We start from the raw sequence: 17,118 nt of genomic DNA, 5'->3' as shown, positions 1-17,118 counted from the left end.
CAGCCTGCTTCCTTAAAGAACCCAGGAGCACCAGCCCAGGGATGGAACCACCCACAGTGGGCTGAATATTAAATATGAAAAATAAGATGCCAGGCAACAGACATGATATGGAGTTTATTTGCATAGAAGCATGGGAGAGCAGGAAGGGGGTAGGGCACCCCAAAGAGAAAGAGAAGAGACAGACCAAGAGGGTGAGAAAGAGAAAGGAAGAGAGAAGAGAGAGAGAGAGAGAGAGAGAGAGAGACAGACAGACAGACAGACATACAGACAAGATGGGTTTGTCCTTTTTATATCCTGGGTAGCTGGCGCACCTAGTAGCAGGCAGGTGATGATGTCATAGGTTGCTAGGCAGATGGGGCAGGCAGGTATCCTAACACTGGGCCCTCTCCACTAATTATGAAAATGCTCTACAGGCTTGCCTACAGCCTGATTTACAGAGGCATTTTCTCAAGTGAGTTTCTCTCCTCTCAAATGACTACAGCTTGTGTCAAGTTGACATAAAACTACCCAGCACAGTCACCCACCCTCTTCCCTCCAAAAATAACCAGAAAAGACATGGAAGTAGAAGGGAGAATAGGTGAGACTGGAGGTTATTATTGAGAGGGGGAGGGGGACAAGAGAGTAAACAAGTGAATAAATTAAAAAGCACAAATGCACATGTATAAAAATCCCATGATAAACCCACTGTTATGAATAATTAATGTATGCTAAAATGCATTAAGAGATAGGATGCTCAGCAGGGCAAAAGTGGTGCATGCATTTAATGCCAGCAGTTGGAAGGCAGAGACAGGTGGATCTCTGAGTTCAAGGCTAACCTGGTCTACAGAGTGAGCTCCAGGAGAGCCAGGGCTACACAGAGAAACCCTGTCTCAAAAATAAAAAAACAAAAAATAAAAAAAGGAAGGAAGGAAGGAAGGAAAAGAAATAATATTCTCTTTTTTACTGCTGGGTTGTAAGCAGTCTTTGTCTCTAAGACACAAGTCTCTAATTAGATACACGGCTTTCAACCTTTCTGTGGCTTTTATTAAAGTACAAAAATAAAGTATTATTAAAGCACAAAATGTTAAACATTGTTTGGTTTGACTTACAAAGTTCTCCTCTCTTGTTGGCCTCCTGAGTTACTCAGGGAGACACTGCAGGATGTATTACAGCTTTTGCGAGCAGCAAGGCCGACTCTGATGACGTGAATTCCAAACCCCTTTGCCTCTTTATTGTTACACAAAAGGCACTTGCAGCAAGTCAGTTTCTGAATACCAAACCCTCTGATCTGATCTCGGGGTTGTCTGAAGGGACCGCTACCTAAGTAATTCTCAGCCATACAAGACTGGAAAAGCGACTCCATAAACCTCAGATAACAGTTGCTGATGATTTACAAAAGGTCACTTGAAAAGCCTAGGTGCCACCACTCCAGAACTCGTGCCGGACACAAGGGCTCTGCTGAATTTCCCACTGCACCTCTTTTGGGTGTCTGTTAGTCTGGCCGCGTGTCCCGGTGTTCAAGCCTTCCACTTCAACATGCACCTTAGGTCTGTTCATTCTTTTTTATTTTCTTTTTTTCTTCTCTTCTCATACATTCCATCCTGACTTCAGTTCCTCCTCCCTCCACTCCTCCTAGCTCCACCCCCCCCACCTCCCACCCCCCCCACCCCCCCCACCCCCCACCCGATACAACTCCCCCTCCTCCAGATCCCTTCTTCCAAATCCCAGATTCCCTCATTTGCCTTCAGGCCTCCCAAGAGTCTCCACTGAACATGGCAAAACAAGTTACAGTAAGACGAGGCGCACACCCTCAGAGCAAGCCAGGAGGAGGAGAAGGGTCCGTGGTCAGGCGGAAGAGTCAGAGACGCCCCCCACTCCCACTGTTAGGAGTCCCGTGAGAGCACCAACTCTGCAGCCGTGACATATGTGCGAGGACCTAGCTCAGACCCACACGGGCTCCATGATTGTTGCTTCAGCCTCCGTGAGCCTCCATGAGCCTCTGTGAGCCCTGCTCAGTTGATTATGTGGGCCATGTTTTCCTGGTGTGCTCGACCTCTCTGGCCCCTACAACACGTCCCCCGGAGATACATAGCAAAACATGAGGCAGAGTTCTGTTCATTCTTAAAAGTAAGACCCTGAGGTCTCCAACCGTTCAGGATGAGCTGTCCGTTATCGTTTTGTTCTGCCAGCTTCTGTGATGTGTACACAAGGCCCATCAACACAGATTTAATTACTGGTTTGTGTAGTGTAGTTCTCTTTTAAGTCAGATAAAAGAAATGAGTCACAGGGAAAAAGAAATCTATTACATCTTATATTTATTTATGGGTTATCTTTGATAGTATCATGTCAGCCCAGAGAAATAGGACAATAATACATTTATTAAAATATAATTTTAGGGTCTGCTGATGAGGTACTTGCTATGAGAGCATGAAAGCTGTGTTTGGATCACAGCACCCACATTAGACGCTGTGTTTGTAATCTCAGGCCTGGGGAGGCAGAGGCAGGCAGCTGGACCCTGTTTCCAAAAATCAGGTGTACACACAATGCTGGAGGACACCCAGTACTGACATGACCTCTGGCCTACACAGACACACACACACAGACATGCACACACAAAGACACACATGTACACACACACACACACACACATACACACTTACATACACGCACACGCACACACGAGGCTTTGGTACAGCCAATCACGGTGCATGCCTATAATCCTAGCACTCAGGTAGCTGAAATAGGAATATTATAAATTTAAGCACTGCCCAAGATACATAGCAAGGCTATGTATTATATATACTACATAGTATATATATGTGTGTATATATAATATATAATATACAAACTATATATGTGTAATATTGTGGGATGGTTACATGCATATATAATTCTTTGCAAGGACTCAATCAACTCACCTGACTACAACTGGTCAGGCAACCCCAGGCTCTTGCATGTAAGGCCTCTCAGATGATTGAGAGGCCCATCTGGACTCTTTAGGATAATCTCCTTGGCTTACTACATCAGCTCATCATGAATGTTAATCATATTAAAAACTGCCTCCAGCCATCTAGACATGGAGAGCACTTGTCCATCAAGCTCCTGCCCCACCAAGGAAAAGGAAAAAAAAAAAAAAAAGCATCTCCCTCATGTCCATCAGAGTACCACCCAAACCCCAGGGAGGCAGGCAAACATGGAAAACAGGTCAGGCTTCCTGAAGCAGAAACAGCTGGAGCCAGTCATGGGAGAAACACTCAGTAACTCAATAACCTCAGAAAATTCTGGGGGCTGAACGCTGACTGGGATAAGACTCGAAGCTTTTTTAGAGCTGTCGTAGTTTACTTTTTGTTGTTGTCAAGAAAACCAAAACACTCTGACCAGAGCAACTTAGAGAAAGAAAGGGTTTGTCTGGCTTACACTCCCCGTCTCACAGTGCGTCACTGAGGGAAGTCGGTGTTGTAATATATATAAGTAGAGAGAGTTGTCACGCCACAGATCTGGTACAAAAAGGTTTATTGTATGAAGGGAAAGGGAGAGAGGAAGAGAAGTTCTAGTCTGAGTGAGCCATGAAAGCAGAGAGACAGAGACAGAAACAGAGACAGTGGGAGAGCAACCAGGAGAGACCTGGGAGAGAGCGGGAGAGATGGAAGGGGAGAGGGGGGCACCTCAGACACACAGAGGGGAGAGAAACCGAGGCAGGGAGAGAGCACAGGGACAGGCGGTCCTTTATATCTGGCACACACCTGGTGGTGCAGGTGATGATGAAGGCAGAGAAGCAGGCAGGGCAGGAGCTAGAAGCAGGAACCATATTGGAATTCAGCTGGCTCCCTCTTGGGCTCATGCTCAGCTTCCTTATCCAGACCAGCACCGCCTGCTTAGGGAACGGTGCTGCCCACAGTGGGCTGAGCCCTCCTGCATCTGTTCTGGTCCAGGCAACCCCCTACAGACACGCCCACAGGTCAGTCTGATCTGGATAGCTCCTTAAGTGAGACTTACTTCTCAGGTGACAAATTGGCAGAGCTACCTAGGACAGGAAGACCTAGATTCTTGTGGTAAAGATAGGAAAAATAGTTGGTTTTCTTTTTTTTCTTTTTTCTTTTTTCTTTTTTTTGGTTGTTGTTCTTATTGTTTTCATTTGGTTAAGAACAGGAAGAGGGGAGTAACCATCCTAAAGAAAACCCAGAGTATCCTCCTTAAAAATTCTCAGATATTTCAACTTTGAGTGATTTTAAATTTTAAGTATTTTGTTTCTACATGCTCATTATTAAGGTATAAGAATGTGGTTGTTTTTGAATGATGATCTTTTTGCTGCAGCCGTGGCAAACTTGGTTTTAAGAGTTTTGTTTGTATGTTTTTGCCTTTGGTTTTCTTGCAGCAGGCTCTTACTGTGTAGCCCCAGCTGGCCTGAAACTCCCCATGTACACCTGGCTCTCTGTGACCTCACAGTGATCCATCTGTCTCTGCCTTCTGGGTTCTGGAATTATATATATGCACCACTACCCCAAGCTGCTTCGTTGTTGTTTTGGTTTGGCTTTTGTTTGTTTGTTTTTATTATGCTAAGAATCCCAGGTCTTTTAGCACAGACATCCTGGTGCCATTTTATAAATTGGGGTAGTTTTCCTTCTCCTTTTCTGATCCGTGTGCCACGTGATTTCCTGTGTTCCAGCTACCTTCCTGTGTATGCTGAGGTGCAGGAGCCTTACGTCTACTTGCAGAACAGTCACATGGAGTTCAGCAGCCTCTACCTGGGTGTGCCCACAAAGCTAAGCGTCATGCTTGTCAATGGCACACTCCTGCCCACCCGGTTCCACTGGGGCAAGGTGACTGAGCCTGCGGGGGCAGAAACTGCAGCTCCTAGCAACAGAGATGTGTGTGGCTCCACCCTGTGAATGGCCACCCTCTAGACTAAATGTTTGCCCTCCTGTCCCAAAGCCCGTTGCTCCATCCACAGTTTGCAGCAAACCATGGCTAGTTAAGGAGCTGTTCATCTTGCCTGGCCTTTCATGGCCCCATCTTTAATGAGCACAGTTATCACCTCCCAGCCAGCACAGCCCATAGCTGGTCCACACAGGCTGTTCAGACCCTAGTCATGGCAATGCCCCTGTCGTTGACAGTGGAGCTTGCACTGAACACCGTGAGAGAAACCTCAAAGGCAGCTGCCTCCTGGTCTCCATCACAGCGGGGTGCCCACTTGGTCCAGGCAACTGCATGGTGGGGTGAGGTCCATCCATTCTTGGGGAGAGAGAAGGCTCTGTGGTTTGTTCCTGAAGCACTCAACCCCACCCAGCTTGCTGTGTTAGCACTCTGTGTAAACCCTAGTTCACCTGGAGCCTCGCACAACAATAAGCCCACCCTGCATCTTCCAGCTACTGGGGCCTCAAGCAGCCTTGTGCACAGTGACAATCTCTCCCAAACGTGGCCTCCTGGGCCCCAGTGAAGAACGCCAGGTCACCTTGGAGTTGACAGCCCACACACTGGTGAGTAAGGTGGTTTGGGGGTGCCTAGCGGCTGGGAAAGCACCCTTTGCCACCGCTGGTACCTGTGCCTCCTGGGAGGCCCACCACATACCGAACCCTGTCGTGGGCCATTTTAGTCGGGTATAGGGTTTTGTGTCGGGAGTTTTTGAAGTGTCAAGTGACAAACAGAAACAAAGCCAGAGGTGCTGTTTGATTTTTTAGTGTAATTTGGAGACAAGCAAGCCGGGTTTATATACATATTTTTAAATGGGGGCATTTATATGTGGTTACACTATTTTTTATACAAATCAAAATACAGGATGTAGTGTAATTACGTTGTTGTTGATCTTGAACAATCGTTTGTAAGTCAGTGTATGTGTTCTCTTTATCAAAGGTCAAGTTTTCTCATTATGTCAAACATCTGTGAGTCAAGACAGTTTTGTTTTGTTTTGTTTTTTAGCTCATCCGTCACTATCTGGAGTTCTACTCAAACTATGATTAATTTTTATCCATGTTTTTATTAACAAGTGGAATGGAACTTAGTAGTAAACTTGACTGAATGACCCTTGGCTGCAGTTTCAAGTCAATTGTCGCCTAGCAACACAGTTACATTTTGAAAAGTTTTTTGATACGGAAAATAAAAAACAAAGACAGAAAGAGAAAGCATTCAAAAAAACAATCAAGATGTTTCCAATTAATGAGGGGGGGCAGAAGGGGGGAGGGAGATTACAATTAGTTACTCCTGGCAAGAACACCTGACCCATTTCCAGAAAGCTGTCCCTTGGTAGGGATTGTCACCTCGGTTCCGTGGTAACTTTTGTCACACAGATTCCACTAGAGGGGTCATAACAGAACGCCTGCTCTTCTTGAGTGGGCAAAAGGCTTAATGTATTTGCATTTCACTCTGGACCCACTCTCTGAGGCTCGGATGTGCCCTGAGACCCACTGACCACATTGCCTCAAGCTCTACCCTTCTCTAGGCAACTCTGTGGCCTCAGGCAACCCAGCTGTCCAGTTTTCCCAGGGCAAAGCCATTGCCCAAGGCAGACACTGTTCTGGGTGTTTCAGTGGGAAGGTAGCAGTGGCTAACATCTTCCTAGGAGAGGCTCGGCTTCTTCCTGGAGTATCCCAGAGGGACTCCATCACAGTGGGCTTTGGGTGTTGCTGGGTTCTCTTTGTGGATCCTCAACTCCTAAAAACTGAATTTTCCTCCTCCTCCTCCTCCTCCTCCTCCTCCTCCTCCTTCTTCTTGGTTTTCATTTTGGTTTTTGGTTTTTTGAGACAGGGTTTCTCTGTGTACCCCTGGCTGGCCTGGAACTCACTCTGTAGACCAGGCTGGCCTGGAACTCACAGAGATCTGCCTGCCTCTACTTCCTGAGTGCTGGGATTAAAGGTGTGCACCACCACCACCTGGCCTTTATTTTTCCTTTTAATATTGTATGTGTGTATGTATTCATCCATTCATCCGTTGACGGTGTGCATGTAAGAGTGAGTGCACACAAGCCACTGCACGTGGAGGCTAGAAGCCATCTCTCAGAGACTTAACAATTCCGGCTCTCAACTCCTTGATGGCACACATGGGCCAATGGACATTCTTACTCTGCTGAGCCTGGGTGCCGGGGTGAAGGACAGATAGACCCAGGCCTGGCGTGGAACAGCATCCTGCTGCCCATCAAAGAACATGAACTGCTCTCCAGACGTGGCTTTTTTTTTTTTTTTTTTTGAGTATCCGGTATCAGTTACTTGTCTCCTTGCTATAACAAGAACAATTGAAGAGAAGGCAGGTTTAGTTATGCTGCAAGCCTATGGGGCGGCTGGTCATGCTGCATCTGCAAACAAGAAGCAGAGAGAGATGGATGCTGGTGCTCAGCTCGCGCCTCTGTATTCAGTCTAGGACTCTCATGCCTACAGTGGTATACATGCCATTATGTATGTATGGTATATATGCACAAAATGTCTAAAAGAAAAAGAAAGGCCAAGTGGTGGTGGCACACACCTTTAATCCTAGCACTCAGAAGGCAGAGGCAGGCAGATCTCTGAGTTCGAGGCCAGCCTGCTCTACAGAGAGACCCCCGTCTCGATGGTATGCCCACATTTAGGATGGGCCTTCCCATCAGTTAACCTGGTCCTTCACAGGCTTGCCAAAACATTTGTTTCTATAGTGATCTTAAGTCCCATTAATCTGGCGAGAAAGATGAGCCACTACACCTGCCTGTGGATATATACAGATATGTGGGGCAGACACACATAGCCATGGGCTGCCAGGATGGTTCATGCAGGCCCTGGAGACCCTTCCTCAGAGAAGCCAAAGCCTCCGTGCTGAGTCACCCATAGACCCATCTTCTGAGGCCCTACCCCTGAAGCTGACCCGTGGATCAACTTCTTGCAGGAAAAGCTTACAGATTTGGTCCTCCCTTGCCACGTGTCTGGCATGGAGAAGCCACTGGCCCTGGGCATCTCTGGGAAGCCTCTGGGATTGCAAGTGACCATCGCCATCTCCGCAGAGGAGTCTGCTGGAAGGTGAGTCCAGGCTAGGAGAAGCCACACAGAGGGTCTGCCGCTGCACCATGGTCCTGGTCCCCCTTACTCCCAAGCAAATCCCCACAGTGGAAAGAAGGCTCCCAAGTCGTCACAGGCCCCACTGTCTCTGCAGAAACCACTCCTTCTGCCCCACCCTGCGTGGCATGTGTGTTCACACTGTGAGGCAGGAGATGGCAGGGGCTCATCTGCGGGTTTTCCCGTATGAGGCCCAGCAAATGGACAGCGATGCCACTCTGACCACTGGGGCAGTTTGCGCAGCCTGAGCACTCCTCGGGCAACCATGAATTGGCAAGAAGGTTGGATCTGGGGTCTGGTACTCAGTAAGGAAGGGGTCAAGAGTTAAGTTGGGTTTTAGGACTACTCCCCCACCCCACCCAGGGTGTCTCTCTGAGTGAGAACAGGAGTGGTGGGTGACATGGTATCTGTGCATGAGGCAGTGCTGCCAGCCCTGTGCAGTGGCCAGGCCACCTGGAAGACCTCCGCTTGGACTTTGGCTCGAATGTGCCACTGAGGACCCACGTGACTCGCCAACTCATCCTGACGAACTGCTCCCCGATACAAACCCCTTTTACCCTCACATTTGAATACTTCGGGAGCTCCCAGGACAGCCTGGACAAAAAGACCAGTCTGTAAGTCTCAGTCTCTTTCTGGGGGCATTTCCCAGGGTGCATGTGGTCAGGAGGGTTTTCCTCACTGGGTGTTGGTGTGGTTTGGAGAGCTGCAGGCTGAGTGCCGGGGGTGGTGGTGTCTATGGCTCACAGATAGATACACAGAGGGAATGGCTGTTACAGCTCACCGTGAAGACCCCAAGTTGGCCTGTGGGAGAGGCCAGGCCTTTGACTCCTCCTCAGCTTGGCCTTGGATATGGAGGGCTTCTGAGACCAGGCAGGGAAGATCAGGGAGATGCTAGGGTGGCTGGAGGGACTGAGTGCACAGGGGCAGGATGAGGGGTAAGGAACAGGGACTGTCCTGGACGCTAAGACGACCGGTGTGGGCTATAGGATAGATCACGGATGCGGGCTGTAGGCACAGTGAGGCGGGGAAGAGCTGTCTAAACCATTAGCCTCCCACTCCAGCATGTCAATAAATCCTGAAGCAAGTCAGGGAGCAGCTTGGGAGAGGGTGCTAAAGATCTGGGGCCCCAGAGCTGGGATCTGCCTCTGGGATAACAGCATCTCTGGCTCAGAGCCCGTTCTGTGTATTTCTTGGGAGGCAATTCCTGCTTCAGTGGGTAGCCTGCACCTGTGGTTGCTTTGGATAGTATAAGTCTAGTGGGAAAAGAAATTTGAAGAGGTGAAGAGGTAAAGAAGGGACTTGATCAGCTTCCCTTGGGCAGAGCAGGCAGGGTTACCTTCCCATGCTGAGCACCTGTCCAGCCGTGCTGAGTACCTGTCCAGTTGTGCTGAGCATTTGTCCAGCTGTGCTGAGCACCTGTCCAGCTGTGTTGAGCACCTGTCCAGCTGTGCTGAGCACCTGTCCAGCCTCGCGGAGCACCTGTCCAGCTGTTTCTGCCGTGGGCTGTGGCTCAGGGTGTGGGAAGGACAGACGTTTCAATACTATCTCCTATCTCTGTGAAGCCCTGACATGCCCCCTGCCCTGCTAAAGACAGCGCGCATCCAAGAGCACTTGGCCAAGAAAGAACATCTGGGTAAGAGCCACCAACATGGGAAGTGTTGGGCCCAAGCCATAGCCAGAGTTTGGTTCGACATGGCCTTCTGAGGATGTGGGGCAGCACCTGCCAGGGAGGGAAATCTGGACCAGAGATTCCCTCTCAGTGTGTCCCCTCAGTGAACCCCCCAAGCTTTCCTCCTGCTAGGGCCTGAGCTGTATATAGGACACGGCTTTGGGCTTTGACATCTTGACCTCATAGGAGGTACAAGAAGATGGCCAAGCAGGGCCAGCCTGAGCTGGCTTCAGGACTGAATACAGGCTATGTGGTGGCTCTACCAGGGCCAGATTTTGCTAACTGGGGATTCAGCCCTCACTCTCTGTTCTGTTCTCCCCAGACTTTATGGAGAGCGTGTTATCTCACAGGAAAGGAGTTGCTTTCTTCCCCCACATCTCCCAGGGCATGCTGGGAGCCTACCAGGAGCTGAGTATCAACATCACAGGCTGTGCCAACATGTGGGGCGAGTACTGGGATGACCTCCTCTGCGTGGTAAGGGTGCACGTATAGGCACACAGTTTCTAGTCTCTCTCTGCCAGCTGTGGCCTGCAGCCTCTCCAAACACAGCCCCTGCCCAGGTACTGCTCGCTCACATCTGCCACAGCTTCTGGGTCCAAAGCTGAGGCGCTTCAGACAGGAGAGGCCTCCTGTGTGGCAGAACCTTCTGGATCTCCATGAAGTGCAGGGCAGGCTGAGAAGAACAATAAGGGGTAGAGAGGCAACACCAGCTGCCCAGCACCACGCCCTTCTCCAGCCCTCTGCACGGTGGTAGGCGGCCTATTCATACACCCACTCACTCTCGTGCACACGTGCACATGCGCACACACACAACCTTTTTTTTTTTTAACCTTCATTTTACAAGCACTGGTGATTTGCATGTCTATGTGAGAGTGTCAGATCTTAGAGTTACAGACAGTTGTTAACTGCCGCACAGGTGCCGGATTTGAACCCTGGGTCCTCTGGAAGAGTGGTCAGGGCCCTTAACTGCTGAGCCATCTTTCCAACTCCCATGCCCTCCCCCACGCCCAACCTTTAACAAATGGAAAGATACAGAAATCTGAACAAAGGGGCTGCAAGAGGCCGGAGGCCCCCAAGGCTAGTGGATCAGTAGAAGTAGCAGGTTGTGAGGGGAAGGACGGGCAAGCAGGAGCTAGGAGTGAAGCGATCCAGGCAAGGGATGCCTAGCTTGGGAACTGGGCAGTGAGTGAGGCTGGGCTCAGCAGGACCTGAGTCCTGGGGACCCTGGCCCGGCTGAACAAGTGGAAGCTCTGCCCAAAAGAAATGCAGTGGCTCTCACTGACAAAGAGCTGCCGTGTTTGCAGGTGGGAGACCTACCAGTAATCGTCATCCCCGTGTACATGGCTGTGGTGGGCTGTCCCATCAGCTCCCTGAGGAATACATGCTACAGTGTGGCCCCATTACCCAAGGAGCCTATCATCAGGTACCCGGCTTCAGCCCTAGTCCCTGATCCCCAGGACTCTCTCCCCAAGGACCCGCTGGCTGCCAGGCCAGGTTGTCTGTGCCGGCTCCTGGTTCTCCAGCTGGCCTGGGCCCACCTGAGCCATCCCTAAGGAGGCTCTAGGGCGGGGCCACCTTGGAGAAGAGAAACCTGAGGGGCATTTGTGCCTCTCTGAGCTTTGGGGTGAGCGGGTGGGTGGGCAGAGAGTGATCCAAGGCAGCACCAGACCCTGGGGCTGACACAGCTAAGCCAGGGCCCACCTGATGACCCCAGGCACAGTGTCAGAGCCCTGGGTTGATGCAACACTTCCTCTAGCGCTTGTAGCCCTGGGTCTTGGTGATACTGGGACAAGGGCAGATGGCTGATGCCTCTCTGGCCTGAGATGCACAGTCTGTGAGGAGTGGGCCAGCTCAGGCTGCCCTCTCCCTCCAGGTTTGGGACCCAGATCTCCGGAGGAGACACAGTCACCAGAACACTCCGTCTGTATAACTCCAGTCCCTGTGGTGAGTTGCTCACATCATGGTCAGGGAGGCTCCCCTGGCCTTCCATCCTGAGGGGAGTGTACAGGTGCTGGGGCCTCTGAGGAGCCTCTCTGCTTCTTTTTGGGGGGTTGAGGGGGTGGGGGCTGGGGAGCTGGGGTTGGGGAGCTTAGGATGCATCTGGTAGAGCAGAGAGGTGGTGGGCATATGGTGATCTAAGGAAGGGTAGTGGACAACTCAGAAGCCAGAGGTTTAAACTCTGCAGCCCATTCTAAGGAAGGCACGGCCACAGGCGAGAAGCAGGGCACTGGGAATGTCTGTTCCTTGTGGGAGCCACACAGCTCTGAAACTATTCTTGTCTTCACTGCCGCCATGTCTTGAGATCAGACCCTCACTGAATTTACAACACTGCTCTATGGATGCACTGAAAGCTTCTTCTCTCGTCCCTGCCCCTGGCCGTTCCTCATCGATCCCGTTAGTTTACCGCTCTCACTCTCCAGACTCCCCTTGCCTTGTGTAAATATTGCTACCTGCCTATCTTAGTGTCACTGACTTGCCAACACTTTGGTGTGATTTTTGCTTGTTTGTTTTTGGTTGTAAATTACATTTATTTATTTATTGGTGTGTGTGAGGAAGAGTCATATGTTGACAGTGTGGAGGACAGAGGACAATTTTCAGGAGTATGCACTTTCCCGTTACGTGTAGTTTTGATAAACAAGGAACAGGAGGCTAAGCTTTTGAAAGTCCCGAGATGACCTTGTCTGTGGATTTTTTTTTTTTTTTTGGTTGGTTGTTGGTTCTGAAAGGGTCAACTGCCGGTGTTGCTTATGCTAAACCAGTGCTCTGGCCACGGCCTTCTCCCCAGCCATTCTCTCTTTTTATTTAGAAATGTGGTCTCTCCAGGTGCCAAGGCCACCCTTGAACTCACTCAGGGCAGACTTGAACTTGGGGTCCTCCTGCCTCATCTTCCCAAGTAGCCGGGATTACAGGCCTATGTCGCAACCCCCCCTCCCCATTCTCCAGGCCTTCTCTTTGGCTCCCATTCTCCCTAGTGGTTTTCTTTCCTTCCTCACCACTCAAGATCTCCGCAGACTGTTCCAGTCCTCCAGACTCAAGGTATGGAGGTCATTGGTGACCCTGGGATGGAGCGGACACCAGATAATAGACAGGAGAGACAAGATCATGAGCCTTGGGTGTATCCCGATGCATTCCCCAGTGCCAGGACTGGTGCCAGGACTGGTGCCCAGGACCAGTGCCTGCCTGTTTGATTCAGAAACTCCGTGCTAATTGAGGCACGAGGAGGTGACTGGATGGTTGGTTCCTGGCACAGCTGAAGAGGTGGCACGGCTAAGGAAAGCTTTTGCATGGGGAAAAAAAAAAGTCTAAACTAGCTGTAGTGCTGCTAGGAAGCAGCCAGGTGGAGTGCACGGGCAGGCAGGGGCAGAAGGGGCACTGGACTTGTTGAGTCACTGCTACGTGGAACAGTATTGCAGACAGGTGCAAGTCTGGCAGGTGAAGGGAGGCCGCCACAGGAGGTGTCCGAGGAGAGAAGGTGCAGCTAAGCTTTGTTGTGCTCAGGAACGAGGACAGTGTGGCAGCCCAGGTTTGGGGAGAAATGACGTACACTCTCCTCAGCTTGGAGGACTTACCCAGTGCTATCCGGGGGGATGGTGCAGTTTGGTTCATCCAGAGTTTGGCTCTGCCTCTTGGGCAGAAGAATAGGGGTACAAAGGGAAGCCAACCTGTCAGAGGCAAACCAATGGGACAGGAAGCTGTGAGAAGCAAGGAAGGCCTAGGTGTGGGGATTTGGACATGAAGAATGGTCACATGATGATGAGAGCTTCAGGTGACATAAGCCTGTGAAGAACTATTCTCTCTCTCTCTCTCTCTCTCTCTCTCTCTCTCTCTCTCTCTCTCTCTCTCTCTGTGTGTGTGTGTGTGTGTGTGTGTGTGTGTGTGTTTAGACATGCTCTCATGAGTGTGCCCATGCATGTAGGAACCAGAAGACAGCCTTAGGTGTTGTTCCTTAGGTGCCACCCACCTTGCTTGTTGAAACAGGCCTATCATTGTCCCAGGACTCAGCAGGTAGCCGGTAGCCTAGACTGGCTGGTCAGAAACCACCAGGGGTCAGCCTGTCCCTGCCTCCTCAGAGCTGGGATTACAGGCATGTGTTGCCACACTCAGCCTTTCATGTAGCTCTGTGGTTCAGACTCAAGTCCTCCTGTGTACACAGGGTCCTAGTTTGCTTTCTGTTGCTGTGACAAAATACAATGAAAAATAAATCAACTAGGGGAAGAAAGGGTGTATTTGGCATACAGCTCATTATCACAGAAGGCAGGACAGAAAGTCGAGGCAGGAACCTAGAGGCAGGAACCGAGGCAGACTATGGAGGGATGCTGCTTACTGCCTTGCTCCTCTCGGCTTACTCAGCTTGTGTTTATACAACCCAGGACCATCTGCCCAGGGGTGACCTTGCCCATAGTGGGATGGGCCCTCCCACATCAATCATTCCTCAAGCAAATGTCCCCTAGACATGCCCACAGGACAGACTGATGCAAGTGATTTCTCAACTGAGGTCCCCTCTTGCTAAGCAACTCTAGTTTGGGACAGGTTGACAAAACTAACCAGTACCCACAGCCAATAAGTGACCAACTGAGTCATCTTCCCATCCCCAGGAACTTTTTTCTAAACCTGTGGCATCATAAAAAAAAAAAAAAAAACCACTGATGTCTCCTCCACCATGAAATGTGGGTGAGTAAGGAGGTGGGGACCAGAAAGAGACCACCTCCCCCTTCCTTTATCCTCCATGACTGTTCCAGACATCCGCCTAGACTGGGAGACCTACATCCCAGAAGAAAAGGAGGACCAGCTGCTGGAGCTGCTCGTGTTTTATGGACCACCCTTCCCGCTGCGGGATCAAGCTGGGAATGAGCTCGTGTGCCCCGAGACCTCTGAGGCCAGCTCCCCAGGGTCCCCAAGTCTCTCTAACATGTCACTGTCCAGCTATGCTGTCACCTCATCGGTGAGCAGGGGTACGGGGTGTGGTGAGATGAGGCCCCGGTCAGCTGAGCCCACGTGAACTGCAGAGTCTCCTTGGCAACAGGGTAGCTGCGGTGATGGCACCAGGGCTGAAGAGCAGATCATCTCAGTCATCTTGCAGGGGCATGAGGGAGTGCCCTCCGACAACATATACCATATCAACCCCAGGCAGATGGTGAGTGGGCAGCAGCAGGCGCTCTGTTGTGGAGCTGCCCTGGCCCTGCCAGTGAGCATGGGTCAGGGCTGAGGCCACCGTGTTCCTGCCAGGTCATCCCAGCTGGAGGCAACAGCACCATGTACCTCTCCTTCACACCCACGGTGCTCAGCCTTGATGTTATGCACAAGGTGGGGTATACTGGCTATGCCCTGGGCTTCATGAGCTTGGATAAGGAGGTGAGCCTTCCCACCTGGGGTGAGGGTACCATAGTTACCTCCTCTCCCCTGGGAGCCCCACTGCCTGCTCAGCTCAGGGACCACCAGTGATCTCTGATGGATTGGGCTCTGCAGACAGACAGAGAGGTTCCAGGTCGAATGCGGCGTCTTCAGGGCTTTGCCGTTGGCCCCCTGAGACTAGATTTGAACGGCCACGTGCGACACGCGCAGTGAGTCAGCCGGATCTCCCTGCCTGTCCCCATCTCTTCACTTCACTGGTGGGGTTCTCAGAGCCAAAGGACGGGAACAGAAGGGAGGAGGAGACAGCAGGGGCGCGGACAGGGCGGTAGGGGACCCAGACCCTGGCTGCCTGCCAGAGCAGTGCCTGTCACTGGGCAGGCTGGATGTTGAACTGGACAGCAGTGGCTACTTGGAATTCCGGTGCCAGGCCAGCGACCTCATCCCGAAAAATCCCTGCAATGGGGTAAGTATGCTGTCACCCTGACCAGTCAAAGGACTTGGACCTCCCATGTGCCTGTGGGTCCTTCTGGGGCACAGGCCTTTCAAGTCTTGAGTCCCTTTCCCAGAGTCACGGGCCTGAGGAGTGGGAAGAGATGTGGCATGCCAGCCCTTTCCCGCACCTCTGTGGCCCCCAGGTGCTGAGTGACTGGCTTACCACCCGTCATCTGAAACTGATCAACACCAGGGAGATTCTGCACTACTTCCGGGTCCTGGTCTCCAGGCCTTTCTTCGTTTCTCAAGGTGGAGCCCCTCAGCAGCAGTGTGAAGAGGAGCTAGCCTCCACGGGCCAGCAGCTGATGCTCCGCCCACAGGAGAACATGCTGGTCAGTGCAGGGGTGGACCACTTCCCTCCCCACTTCTACAGGTCACACACACACACACACACACACACACACACACACACACACACACACACACACACACACCCTGTTCACATCTAGGCATCAGGTAAATGGACAATCACAGGTTGTGTGCCTCCCGTCCCAAGCGTGTCCCTTTCAACATACATAGTCCCTTTGCACAGGTTCCACACAGACAGACCTACTGCAAATGGCCACATGCATCCCATAAGCACATCCAGACTCTGCAGTGTATGTCCCATGAGCACTTCTGCTTTACACCATGACCCTCCCTTCTCATGTGCCGTTTGGCTCAAGGTTAAATGCCCTGGCTTGGGGCCACTCACAGTTGGATTGCCATGAATGTAAGCCACGCAGAACACAGAGCCTGGATTTTTAAAGGTGGGGTTGTCCTGGGGGATGCCTTGACAATAACCATGAACGTCTGCCTCCTTGGGTTTAGGGGTACCTGAAATGGGAATAGGACTCAGGCTTTGCAGAAATAGGGCATGCGCACAGCCCTTTGAATAGCGGCTCCCTGGGTAAGCACAGGCTTGTCAAGGTCTGCAAAGCTGCAGACCCTCCCTCTCCCACCTCCCCTCCAGCCTTGCAAGGCCCTCCTTCTCCCCTCCCTGCAGACCCTCACCCCTTCTGTTGCTGAGTTTCGCAGTTGTTGCCGAGTGCCTGCCTTACTCTGCACATCTTGGGTCATCTGGTCTACCTCCTCCAGGGTCCCACTGAGTAGCCACAGGCTTGCAGACACATCTTTGTCTGTGCAGTGAGGGCCTGCCACCTGTTGTCTGGAGGGACTTCCCATGCCTCGCTTGCGGAGGTTGGGGAGCCAGAGCCAGAGCTGTGGGAGATGGCACAGAGCTCTCTCGACCACTCCGCCTGGGTTCCTCATGAAGAGAGCTAAGAGGATGGGAGGGTTCTTCTACTAGAGCTCCCCGGGAGGCTCGGGGGAGAACCAAACACTCTCAGAAAGGGAAACAAAATGACCATCACACAGTGGCCTTGGACCTTCTCTGTGGTCATAGGCAGATGGTACCTGAGCATCTGGCTCCTGACCGGAACTTTTTTTAGCTCTAGACCGAAACACAACCCATACAACTGAACTCACCATCACCATGTCCTGCCCCATGCGGCCCCTTTTCTACTCGGTACCACTGCAAACACTCCCACCAGCCGGAGCTCCGAGCCTGATAACCAACCAAGCCCCAAGGGTGACCTCTGACCTGTAGCTCTGCCCGTGCTCCTCGTCTTGGCC

General features: G+C 51.4%; 1 protein-coding gene across 1 annotated transcript in view; it reads left to right on the top strand.

The window, feature by feature from the left end:
* The window catches only part of DLEC1 (DLEC1 cilia and flagella associated protein), a 50,242-nt gene that overhangs the window by 30,185 nt on the left and 2,939 nt on the right, over positions 1 to 17,118 (top strand). The window contains exons 20-33 of the mRNA XM_084754901.1: positions 4,646 to 4,799; positions 5,346 to 5,456; positions 7,825 to 7,955; positions 8,414 to 8,605; positions 9,554 to 9,624; positions 9,983 to 10,134; positions 10,965 to 11,083; positions 11,534 to 11,604; positions 14,400 to 14,602; positions 14,684 to 14,794; positions 14,887 to 15,012; positions 15,127 to 15,221; positions 15,391 to 15,475; positions 15,648 to 15,836. Of these exons, the coding sequence (XP_084611027.1) occupies positions 4,646 to 4,799; positions 5,346 to 5,456; positions 7,825 to 7,955; positions 8,414 to 8,605; positions 9,554 to 9,624; positions 9,983 to 10,134; positions 10,965 to 11,083; positions 11,534 to 11,604; positions 14,400 to 14,602; positions 14,684 to 14,794; positions 14,887 to 15,012; positions 15,127 to 15,221; positions 15,391 to 15,475; positions 15,648 to 15,836 (1,810 nt within the window). The remainder of the gene's footprint in view (positions 1 to 4,645; positions 4,800 to 5,345; positions 5,457 to 7,824; positions 7,956 to 8,413; positions 8,606 to 9,553; positions 9,625 to 9,982; positions 10,135 to 10,964; positions 11,084 to 11,533; positions 11,605 to 14,399; positions 14,603 to 14,683; positions 14,795 to 14,886; positions 15,013 to 15,126; positions 15,222 to 15,390; positions 15,476 to 15,647; positions 15,837 to 17,118) is intronic.

This window comes from Acomys minous, assembly GCF_964271855.1.
Source record: "Acomys minous genome assembly, chromosome: 13".
NCBI classification, from domain to species: Eukaryota; Metazoa; Chordata; class Mammalia; order Rodentia; family Muridae; genus Acomys; species Acomys minous.
This window is presented reverse-complemented; position numbering and strand designations above follow the sequence as displayed.